The 12846-nt window shown below is 38.0% G+C and overlaps 1 protein-coding gene across 2 annotated transcripts in view; it reads right to left on the reverse strand.

Annotated features, from left to right (window-relative positions):
- Positions 1–4509: 4509 nt before the first annotated feature.
- Positions 4510–12846, reverse strand: part of LRRN1 (leucine rich repeat neuronal 1) — a 54928-nt gene continuing 46591 nt past the window's right edge. For both annotated transcript variants that reach the window (XM_017870726.1, XM_017870727.1), the window contains exon 2: positions 4510–9961. In XM_017870726.1, coding sequence (XP_017726215.1) covers positions 7532–9682 — 2151 coding nt within the window. In that variant the 5' untranslated portion in view covers positions 9683–9961 and the 3' untranslated portion in view covers positions 4510–7531. The remainder of the gene's footprint in view (positions 9962–12846) is intronic.

Raw genomic sequence — 12846 nt, forward strand, 5'->3', positions numbered from 1 at the left:
GGGGAGGATTTGGTGACATGTCAGATATATTGTATGACTCATGAATTTAAACTAGTTTGGGAGATTCTATATGCTAGGACTCGATCTTTTCAAACTAAGAGTTCTTTTCTCCATGACAGCTATAATTTTTGCTTATGTTAGAGCTTCAAAATGATTGCATGGGAAGTGAAATGCTTTGGTATTTGAAAAGATTAGGAGGAGTTATTTCTGTCTTGCTATCTGCTTCCCTTACAAGATGGCAGGGAAAAGATGACACCCCTATATTTTGGAAAACAAAAGTATTTTTTTATCCAGAAGAATAGAAATGGGCTTGAGGGTTGCTGCCTGTGGTTTTGCTCAGTGCAGTTGATCTAGGCAGGGTGTTGGGGTAAAAACAGAATGGAACTTCTACACGTTATAGGAGATAACAGCAAGACTGTCACTCACTGGTGACTGTTGGAAGGTGCAATATATATATAGCCAGAAATATATATGACGATAGATTATTCTTCCTCAACAGACTTAATGAAAAAATTAGCCTCAGGCAATTTTCCTCATAATGCAAGGTGAGTGTACCCCACTGAACTATGAAGAATAGGTACTCATCTGCATGGTTACCAAATCTACTGAAAGTTGCTATGTGCCCAGAAAAATGTAAGCTGTTAAGTTGTATGTTCAAAGTAGCACCTTGGGGAGCTGAACACAAATCCAAACAATCCCAGATCATTACAAGTGGCTCAGCCCAAGCAAGTTGTCCTGGGTTGTATGATTTCCACAAACTTGGAATGAAGTTAAGGGAAATTTTCCCAGGTCTCAATATGGAAGAAAAGAAAGAAAGAAAATTTAAGAAATGCAATCTGTTTCCCAAAATCAACCAAATGCCAGCTTGCTCTCTGCAACAGTCCAAAAATCTATTACAAGACAAAACAAAGTATAACCAGGGAGATGAATGCATCTGCTTCTAGCAAAAACTTATTATTCACTCCAAAGTCAAAGTTGTGAATGAGTTCATTCATTCAACAAACCTCTATTGGCTTTTGGATGGTCCAGTGTTTTTCATTGTTTACAAATTGCTCCTCTCAATGTATGTAGTTAATGGGAAGCTAACTATAATTTGTAAGTCTGGGGAAATGAACTGAAATTAAGCTTTTTGTAAGATGGCCAGTTGAGTATTTCTCCAGAGACAGACCAATAATTCAGAGGAGGTAGTGATGGAATCTGCCTTGGACAAATCTCCTAATGATCAAAACAACAAGAAGTATAATGTCCACCCATATACTTGTTAAGAGCAGAATTGGGGAAAATAACCTTTTCTATCAATCTCTTCTTGCTATCAGGAATTTCTATGATCAGAAGTCAATCCAATTAAAAACCCAAGGAAAATCCCATAGGAATAGAATCTAGATTCAGAAGTATTTTGTATTAAGTTATACTACAATGTCTTTGACCTGTTTTACTTTTGGAAACAAAGGGAGAGGTGCAATATGGAGTTTGGGGGTACATGTATCCAAGTATGAATTGTTCTTTATTACTATTCCAAGTATAAGGCCTTGTTTGTTACATTAAGAAAAGGATCCGAATTTTGTCTAAGCAAGTGAACTAGAAGTATTTGTATTTAGTGGGCAAAGGACAAGCTGAAGAGGATTCATTTGTGCTTTTAAACACCTCAAAATCAGTTTCAATTTTCCAAACATGCACTTCCTATTTTCTTGACACCACAGACACCAAAGAAAACCTGTACTAAGTGGAAGCCACTGACTGGGATAGTCTTAAGCAATTAGGGCAATCTCGCAACTGTTTAATGCTTGTGTCTTACATATTACCACAGCTGAGGTTCCACACTGAGGCCCCAGGGCTTGGAAGGTTTATCAAATTACTCTTGCGAGCTTCTCTTATCTCACCAGGAAGGCACTCCCCTCAGTGATTATGTGGAATGGCTTAAAAAATTTAACTGGGAATAAAGCTTCATCTGGGGACCATAGGCTCCTCATACAACCCAGCATCTCCCTCTCCCCTCTGCACAAAACCTTACTGTAGTTTCTCTCCTACTTCAGCTTCCAATGTAGTTACCCTGTATTTTTAGGAGCCCCTTCCCCTTTATCAGAAGGCCTCCAGAGTCCCCACGTCCTCTGGGAAGACTTCTTCCACATCCTTGGAAAGTCTGTGATCACGGCAATTTGTTTGCTGCCTAGGATGCCCTCCCTCTGGACGCTTGCTTGTGAAGCCCTCAGCTCATCTTTTCATTCTGAGCTTAAGTAGTGAAATCTGAAATTTGAGCTCCCCAATCTGACCAGGGTTCTTCTTCCCTGTGCTGTCGTGCCGTTTCATCTTCTCCGTGTAGTCATCATACTGGATGGTCCTTTACGTGGATGTCTGTCTTCCTCTGTGACTACACCCTGGAGAGCAGGGGCAGGGTGGGCTCATCTTCATGTCCCTGGTGCTTGACATGGAAGAGGCAAAATGCTTCCAAAAGGACTTATTCCATTACTGAATATCCGTATGATAGATGGTTATACAGCCTTTAATACCATGGTTTCCAAGATAGTTTAATAATATAAAAAGATGCTTACATTTTGCATAATAGAAAAAAGTGTACAAAGCTATATATACTATGATTCTAATTCTATACTCATAAAGGTATATATTTTTATAATTATATGTATATCTACATATATAAATATATACACAGAGAAAAAAGAGACTAGAAGGAAGTGTACCAAAATCTCATCTGGTTTTGAGTTGTGGAATTATATGCTATTTGTAATAAATATTTTTCTCTAGATTCTCTATAGTAAACATATACTACTGTTACAATCAGGATAAAAAATGTGATTTTTAAATGAGTTGCAAACACGAACCATCTTGTGATGGTGGGAGCACCCCTAAGCCAGTTAGAATAAAATTTGGTAAAATCAAGTACTGTTAATAAGTGTGTGGTGCTCTGATAAGTGGGAAAATAATATAAGAGCATATATTTTGGTTGATATTCACAGTCGCCTTCTTTTCATAGTTTCCTCAGTAGCACAGGAGATACTTAAACTGGTCTGCCTCTTACAAGATTGAAAGTAATACATTTTTAAACTAAGGGCTAATGAGATCACAAAGACACAGGATTAGGCATAAAACTCTTCACTAACAGTTCTCCAGGGAATTTATCCTCCTAGCACCCCCAGCCCCCAGAATGATCTATAGGAAAGTTAAGATGCAATTACTTACAGCATCAGAACACGTCTTTGCTCTGGATGATGTGGTATATGATTAAAATGGGAGACTAACTTTAATGGTTAAAAAATAAAAAGAGCAAGGTAGCATTTTCTTTTGTTATCTAAGGCTATGGCATTAAATGCCACATTAATAAGCCTTCTGTAGGGAGGTTCCTTGCAAGATTATGACACCTACTCTTTTCTTTGTTCCTCATTCTCAGGAAAGAACTGAATTCGCCAGGCCAATGAGATGGCCAGTCCAGTACTCTGAGTGCCTTTTCAGCTAGAACATAGTTTCATGGTTAGTCTTGCGTCTGGGAGTCTGACAGCCAGGGCTGCTTGGCTTCATCACTTATAAGTGATGAACTGAGGCTCAGTTTCTCTATGTGAAAAATGGAGCTTTGGAGCTAAACACTTGAGTTTGTCAAGTGGTTATTATAGTTTGTCATTAATTTTATAAAAGCTTTGCATGGTTTAGTGCTAAGGAAAGAGTTTGGTGTCTTCTCCACAAAAATCTATACATTTCAAAATTTTAGGAGTGTGTAACAGAAAATAGTACGGGGCAGTTCAAGATTAGAATTAAAATTTAGCCTGATATAAGTATAGTTTTGGAATATACCTCAGATTCCCAGCATATAAGGTTTCTTAAAAAAGAAAAGATAAATACATTTGAAGACATAAAGAAAGCCTGCATTGTCATCTCCCGCCGTCAAGTCTCCTAGGAATTGTTTAATATGAGAAACCCATTGAGTTCTGTTTACCTGTTCTGGGCAATGTTGAACAAGCAGATGTAAAAATCATTAGTTCCCTCAGCATCTCCTTTTTACTAAAGAAGCTGGTATCAGTGCATATGGAGGAAGCGGGGTGGGGCAGGGGAACTGTCCACACCAGATTAGATCAAGTCCTGCAGAGATTCCAGGCCAAAATTATTCTAGACCTCCCGATAATGATTCTGAATCACCAATTTTTAAAGAAACATTTTTTTTTCCTCCAAGCTAATCCCTTTTGAATAATAATAAAAAAGTCTATTTGCAAGCAAGGAGAGAGTGAAAGAACTGAGGTGAAGAAAGCATTTGCAATTGTACTTAGAATGCATCAGAAGTAGTTACACTTCCCTTTTCTGTGAATAGAAAGGGAAAAAGTATGGTTTTTCCCAGCAAAGTGTTGGAGATCTAAAATGTTTCTCCCTACCCCAACAATGGTGAAAACAGTAATAAAGAAAAGAAAATGCCCTGGAAAATGAATACAGAAATAGAAAGCAAACACCAAGTAAAGGGTTGACTATGGTGTCCTTAGCAAACGAATGATTGAATAAATAGAAACCACATGAGAGAAAATATGCACTTTGTTATTGTTTGCAAAAAAAAAATGGAGATGATTCCTTTTTGCCATATCAGAAACACTGACAATCAAACATTGCATTTGTTTTATATCCATGGCATCAGTTCAATTTTCATTAATTAAATGAGAAGTTAGGGAATGCCTGTTTTAAGAAACTGCTCCAAAATAACCTTGAAAATCAGGTTAGAGATACACTATATACCCTGAGGGGCAGCAGAAAGCAAAAGGGAATATATGAAATTAGAAAGTGACCTATAATAACCACTTCACTGTTAAATGTGACATAACATTCATTATCAATCAGGATCTAGTTTGATGTCTAATTTCACTGGCTGTCTAATTAATCAAATTAAATACAAATGAGAAAATACTTGGCCACGGAAAAAAGTACTCTATCATTTTGTTTTCTATCAGCTGAAAATCAACTGATTAGCACAGACAGGGAAAAGTAAGCTCCAGTACTTTACTGAAGAAAAATGTAAAGGGGATTATTTTCCCCTAAACTGGGCTGGCAGAAAATATTGTTGATGAAAAATCTCAGATTTCCCGGTGCTTGCTATATCTTCAGAATGGAGAAATGGCTGAGGTTTTTCCCTTCATTTATTGCACCAGTATTTAAGTGCTCATTCTGTCTAAGTTCAAATATTTGCTTTATGGGCTGAATGAAGCCTCGCAGATTTGCAACTGCAGGCTGCTGAGGGTCTAATGCATCAGTGCCACCCTTTTCATGGTTCACGGATGGAAAGGAAAGTTGTAATATGGTCCACTACTCTCTGCAGACGTTTGAAGACAAGAACTCCTCAAGGGAAACACCCCAAATTTGCATTCAACGCAGCTCCAATTCTGTGTGTTTGCCATACATACTTTGCAGTACTAACGATAGAGACACCATCTGATCTGCCCTATGCTAAAATGTATCCTGAGTAAACGGGAACTTGAGGATGTACTGCATTTTTGAAGCAGGCGCACCAGAGGTTATTCAGAACTGTAAAAGAGGGGCCCTGCACAAGAACCCAAAAGGCTGCTGGGCCTAGAACAATCCATGGAGTGCAGAGCGCTGAACCAGCAGGAGTCTGATCTGGGTAAGCTGCAAGCCCTCCCTGGGCCCAGGTTTTTCTCACCAATAAATGAAGGCTTTGGGAAGGGATGCTTTGAGCTCGGATACTGCTTATTTTTATGTTGTGGCTCATTTGTTTCAAGATCTGAAATTCTGTTTGCCAAAACCCCTTAAGAATGGGAAGAAAGTGATTGTTTTTTAAGTGATTCCCAAAACCAGGGTATTGCCAAAGAAAAATACCTCAGCCTCCATCAGCTGGACTTTCTGTCAACTTTTCCTTGCTTTTGCTTGTCTGGCACCTGTCTGATGGAATGGTGTGTGCCTGGCGGCAGCTGCCTTTTCAAACAACCTTTATTTTCAAATGGGTTCTTCTTTACCTATTAAATCCCATCCCTCTGCCCTTTGTGGAACTGGCCTTCTACCTAAACCTAGTTCCATCTGCTCTAAACGTTACACACGTTTGCTTTGTAATCTTGAAACAATTCTCCAAAACTGTCTATATATATTTGGATGAAAAACGTCAATTGTATGGAAGTTGTTTTGTTTTCTATTAATCATTTACTTGTCTCAGCAGATATCGCCACACAGATACAGAGACTAATTAGGGTCTAAGCATATCGACAACTGTTAAAAAGAAATAACATGTCATACATTTTGGGACACTTCATAGATGTTTTTGTACTTTGATGAAGAATGTGGATACTACAAAAGAAAATCAGGTTTTAACAAAACTCTTACAGAAATAACATATCCAATATATTCATATATATACACAAGCATTATGTGTGACAGGTTGGGATGTGTGTGTATATGAATATATTGGGGTGTGTGTGTGTGTATATATATATATATTTACCTTTATGCATGGGATACAACAATACACCTCTTTTTCTTCATATGAACCACCCTCCCACTGCCCATTATATGCTAGTCAGTACTATTTAAAATACAGAAATCCTGTTCATTAAAATATCTTAATTAAAATAGACATTTCTTTCCTTAGAAAAGAAGTAAAACTTTTAGGGCCTAGCTTTAAAAGCAACATGCTATAGCTGATTTATTTTTTTGTGGTGGTTGTTTTATGGATGTGAAAATATTACCACTGCAACTAGCAAGAACTATAAATGATACATTATTGCAAGTGTTCTAGAAAATCAGAACAAAACTAATTTATTATAGTTCTGTCTTCATTATATACCACGTTTTGGTGAGTAAACACAACAAAATTGTCTTTTAAAAGTGTCTACTAAAGATAAAAAGAATAAGATAACAATTAACATGTAGTTTGTTACATTAAAAAATTTGATATACATATTTCTATTGCCTGTTAGCTTGTTCTAAGCCTCTTTATTACAAAAAAAAAAAAAAAGAAAGAAAAGAAAATTCATTGTTTAAAGGCAAACATTCAATTCAGTTGATACAACATTACAGTACAGTCAACTAACATCATTCAACGAAGGTAACAAGTCTAGCCTTAGCTTCTCAAGTTAAAAGTCTGTAGACCAGATTGCTACAAAAGTTTCAATGCTGCTTCAAAACTGTATGTTAGCTTTTGGAGGACAAGGTACTTTCTACAGATGGCTTCAGAAGGGGTCATGCTACTGGTAAAAGCACAGGGGAACCCCAACCTGTCATTAATCATTTTATTGAGCACTGTAGTTAGAAGAGCATTACTGAGCTTAGCACAACAACTAAAATAAAATAATATAATAATAATCATAATAATAAGAATAAAAACCAAACACAAACTGGAAGCCTAGAGTCGCTGCCAGCCGTGTCAAACCCTTGCGATACGCTATACTAAAAAAATTTGAAATATCCACCCGTCCTCTCCACTCTGCCACAAACTAGCAAAGTCAAAAATACAAAAGTCTTCAACTGGTTTACTTTTGCAGAATAAAGCAAAAACGTCTTTGTGCTCCTTACTACCAGAAGCAAAATATCCTCTGAGTTACCACATGTAATAGCTTCTGGATGTGTCAACCTGGGTTGGCTTGGTGTCTGCAGAACCATCTTTGTCTTTCTCACTGTCGCCTTCCCAGAGGTTAATGAGTGGTGGGTACAGCTCATTTAGTGGGATTGAAGAGGTTTTTTGCATATACTTTTTTAGTGAGTGGTGGTAGTTTTTTCTCTTAAATCTTTTGGCAAAGTACACAGCAATGGACGCAAGGCTAATGACGGCAAACATAGACCCCATTACTGCAGCAAGGGCTGTACTGGTTTCTTGATCAGAGATGTCCAGTGCGAAGGCGGCATTTTTGGTTGTGACATTTACGCATGACTTTTGAGTCTGCTGATGAATATTGGACACCGTGAGACACACTTCATAATCTGTGGAAGGCTGCAGATGTGTTAGGTTGTATTCATGGACATCTACTGGGACCCTGGCAGTATATGTTATGTGGGGGTTATCAATCTTCATGGTGGCGGACGACCATTTTAAGTTTGACGTCATGACGTTGGAATTAACTTTCCAGGACACTAAGATGGAATGGGATTCTGTCTGCTTGACGTATATTTTTAGCACCTGGGTACCATCCAGAAGGGTCCCATTAACCTTAATTGTTGCTACCCGAGTGTCTGCCCCTTGGACATTCTGGGCAACACACGTGTATCTTCCTGAGTCTTCAATTTGTATGTTAGATATTTCCAAGGTACCTTCGCTACTTAGCTTGTATTTATCTGAAAGGGTTTCCACAGTTATCTTATTTCCAATGGGCGTGACCCAGTAAATTTCAGGTTCTGGCTCAGCCATGGCTCGACAGTCTAGGAAAACCGTCATGCCGATATCCATGTTTAAACGATTTGGGAAGGTGTCGTGAGATATCATTGGGAGGCACTGTTCACTCGAATCCTGGATTAAAACTTCCTTCACCTGGTGCCCTTTATATTCGGGCGGCATGGCACAGAACATGGATAGGGGCTCCATGAAGCGGATGTTGGTTTTGTTGGAGTTAATCCAGTGGATCACGCAGTCACACCTCAGGGGATTGCTGTGGATACTGATCTCACGCAGATTGGGGAGGGATTCGACTGTCTTTTGGTAAATGGCATTCAAGGCATTGTTGTTCAACATCAAGCTTTCCAGAGCAGGGACACTTCGGAAAGCCAAGCGGTGGATATAAGAGAGTTTAGGGTTATTGGTGGCTTCCAGCTTTGTGAGTTCAGGCAAGTTATCCAGGGCATAGCGGTCGACAGAAACGAGTTCTCCCATATTGTTGATTCCCAGTTCTTTTAACCGAAGCATATTTTTGAAGTCCCCTTCTTGGATTTTGTGAATGGGGTTTTTGTTGAGGTCTAAGAATTTCAAATTTGGAACTTTTTGCAGGGCAAGTTGAGGGACTTTGACCAGTCTGTTATCATAAAAAGACAGGCTCTCAAGGCTATCCAGACCCACCAAAGCATTTCCAGGAATATCAGTGAGATACATTCCTGCCAAAACTAAGCTTCTCAAATTTACGAGGGGTTTGAAGTTCATATCCAGAATTCCAATCACAGGGTTTTCTCCAATCATGAGAATTTCCAGGTTGGGTGTAGAATCAAACCAGCGACTATCAATAACTTTCAATTTGTTAGAGTTCAGGTGGAGCCTTAATAGATTTTTTAAGCCTGCAAAAGCATTAGCAGAAATAGTGCTAATTTGGTTGTGGTTGATGTAGAGTTCTTGAAGGTTGCTGAGGTCTTGTAGACAGTAATCAGTCATCTCCGTAATCTGATTTTCCTCCAAATGCAGCGTCGTGAGCTGGGTTAGGTTTGCCAGCCCGACCTCCTTAATGTTAGTAAAGTTGTTTTGGGAGAAATCTAGTTCAGTCAAGTTGAAAAGCTGCTGCAGCTCATCCACAGTCTTTGCGATGTTATTGCTCTGTAAGAGAAGCACTTGTGTGTCACTAGAGAGGTTACTGGGAATCCTTGTTAAGCGGAGGTCATTGCAATCAACAGTGGTGGCTTCTCTGTAAGTTGACTGTGGGGTAAACCAGGGACGAATTTCACATACGCAAAGTTGTGGACACTCACTATTCTGTATGGAAGACTCAGTTAATGAAGTCATTAGTAGGCCCAGCACCAATTGGCAAGCTGCTACAACAAAGCTCATTCTAGCCATGCTGGCTTGCTGAGCAAGCTCAACTCCTGACACCCTTAAGTTTTAACAAAACGTGAACACGATACTGTGATATGTAGGACAGCGAGCAGAAAATGTAAACATTCAAGCAAAGTCTTGGTTGAGCTGTGTAGAATTCCAGAGTCCAAAAGGATGGTTTTCAGGAGTTGTCAAAAGGCAGAAAGCAATCTGAAGTCTTTTAAACTGTGTCTTTCAATTCCAGGCATGTGCACAGGTCCGTGGCATGAGTTACTTCAGCCAAATTGAAGTCTGGAGATGTGCCTGAAAATTAGATTAGGACAGATGTTATGCTTATTCCATATACTTTCTACGTTACAGCCTTTCTTTTGTTTACTAAAAAGGCACAGTCACTCGCAAACCTAGTATTGAATGCATTCAAAATCCATTCAGGATAACCAAATAGGCTTTTAAATTGTAGGACATTCTTACTATATCCCACTTACTATACTAAAACTAATTTTAGAACTCCTTCAATTTTACAATTAAATTTAGACTCCATGTACCACCAGAGTCATATGACTGTGTACAGTTGTATGTATACACATGTAAAGTCACTAAACATGCACACACATACACATACAAATGCACACACTCATACACACTAGGAACACTAAGAAAAAGCCTGCAGATGTCATTTTTTAAAAACAAAGATGTCTTTAGAAACTACATTTATAGCTCCAAAACATTAAAAGTTCATTCCTAGTAAAAGCAAAACATGAATGGTAGCTTATTAAAGACTCAAAGCTAATTTTCAGTTCTTTACATTTTAGTTAATACCTCATTTGTCTACAGGAATTGTTTCTTTTCTAAATGGTACATTCTGTAGACATATTCAGCCAGTGCTTTTCTAGCTCAATTATTCTTATGCAAAAAGTTAATTTAATATTCTACAACATGGATGAAAACATCAAAAACATGCTTGAAAGATGTCAGTCATAAAAGATCACATATTGTACGATTTCACATATACAAAGTATCAAGAATAGGACAACCTGCAGAGACAGAAAGTAATTTAGTAGTTGCCTATGGCCAGGGGTATGGGGGGGCACAGTGGGAGGGGTGCTAAAGGCTACAAAGTATTTTTTGAAATGATGAAAATATTCCAAAGATTGTGGTGATGGTTGCACAGTTCTGTGAATCTTCTAAAAACTCTTGACTCAAACATTTTAATGAGCAAATTACATTATGTGAATTATATCTTGATAAAGTTATTATTTATTTTTAAAGTTAATTTAATATAACTAAAAAAGGAAAACATCAGTTTTTCCTATATTCGAATAGCCACATCAGATCTTGACTGAATAATAAAAGGACTTCATTCTGTCATACCACTGGTCTCCATTTAAAAACACAAACATACACAATAGATGTATTTGTATCTCACACAGATGATTTCATTAATCTCATGAGAATGTCACTCACCGCTTAATAACTGTTGACCATGAACATGTTTACATAACCTCTTGAAGCCTCAAGTATCTTCAGTTATAAAATGGGGTTGCTCATACAAGCACAGTTCTCATAGGATTATTGAGAAAATTAAGGGCATCTATGTAAAGTTCTTAGTGTGGTAGCTGACTCACATTATATGCTCACAAAAGTTAATAATAGTTGTTATTCATCATCTTATATCTCTAATCCATTTTAGTTTTAGCTAAATAGTGGTTATCAGAGGACAAGTGAAAGAAGGAAAGCTGAGAATATTTGTTTTTATTAACCATCATCTATTGATTTCAATAAAATCTTCTGAAGTCAGATATGTACTGCTCACCTGTTTGCAAAGATAATATTAGTAGTTAATGGTTCTATTTTTTCTGCATTCCTATCAGGTCTAAAAAGCCATTATGGATCCAGTGTTGTCTTGCTTTCCCAAACTGGGCCATTCACTTGCTAAAGTATTCAAAGCAGAGTTACATGTTTTCCTGGTGTTTGTCTTGCTATAGTGCATTTGAGTCTTGAGCACTGAAGGAACTTCAGTGACTAGTGTATTCTTTACCTTCCTACTATAAGGTTCTAATAAAATCGAGCATATGTGTTTAAACCCAGTGCTCAATACATAGCAAGCTCTGAATTCATGCTAGCTGCTATTAATAACCTTTTGACTTTGTAAAACATAGTAATCTTTGTGACTAAGAGTATAAGAATACAAATAGCCAGTACTAAAAGTTATGTATTTAATGAGTCATATTTTCATAGTAAGAAGAAAAAGTCCTACAACTTTTTTGTTATAAAAAATATGAAAACTGCATTACTGGTCTGACAAAAAAAAATCAAATCCAGACTCTGGCAAGTGTGAGACAGGAGTAGGAAATGATTGTGTAGGAGTAGGAAATAAGTGTGTTGCCTGATAGTAGATGCCTTGTAGTCTTGGTGGAAGGAAGCATACATTTGGCATTCTTCTCCCTCCTCCTCATCTCCAAGTCTGGTTACTTCACCATTTACTATGTAGTCTTATGCCACCATAAGGAAAGTTTGGCCAATGATGGACCGCATATACAATGGTAGTCCCATAAAATTGTATTCATAGTACCATATTTTTACTATACCTTTATGTTTCAATACACAAATACTTGCCACTGTGTTACAATTGCCTATTGCCTTCAGGATAGTAACATGCTATACAGATTTGCAGCCTAGGAGCGATAGGGTTTATCATATAGGCTACATACCACCTAGGTTTATGTAAATATACTCTATGACATTTGCACAATGATGGAATCACCTAATGACACATTTCTCAGAACATATCCCATCATTAAGTGACATGCCTGTATTTGCAAAACTTTTCAGTATTATAAAACTAGTTTAAGTCTGACTTTTATCTGGAAATTCTATGAAATGAAAAAATATGGACTGGGCGTGGTGGATCACGCCTGTAATCCCAGCACTTTAGGAGGCTGAAGGGGCGCAGATCACGAGGTTGGGGGTTCGAGACCAACTTGACCAACATGGTGAAACCCTGTCTCTACTAAAAATACAAAAATTAGCCAGGTGTGGTGATACACGCCTGTATTCCCAGCTACTCAGGGGCCTGAGGCAGGAGAATCGCTTGAACCCGGGAGGCGGAGGTTCCAATGAGCCAAGATGGCGCCACTGCACTCCAGCCTGGGCGACAGAGTAAGACTCTGTCTTTTAAAAAAAAAAAA

This window comes from Rhinopithecus bieti, unplaced genomic scaffold (assembly GCF_001698545.2).
Source record: "Rhinopithecus bieti isolate Rb0 unplaced genomic scaffold, ASM169854v2 scaffold_5101, whole genome shotgun sequence".
Classification (NCBI taxonomy): domain Eukaryota; kingdom Metazoa; phylum Chordata; class Mammalia; order Primates; family Cercopithecidae; genus Rhinopithecus; species Rhinopithecus bieti.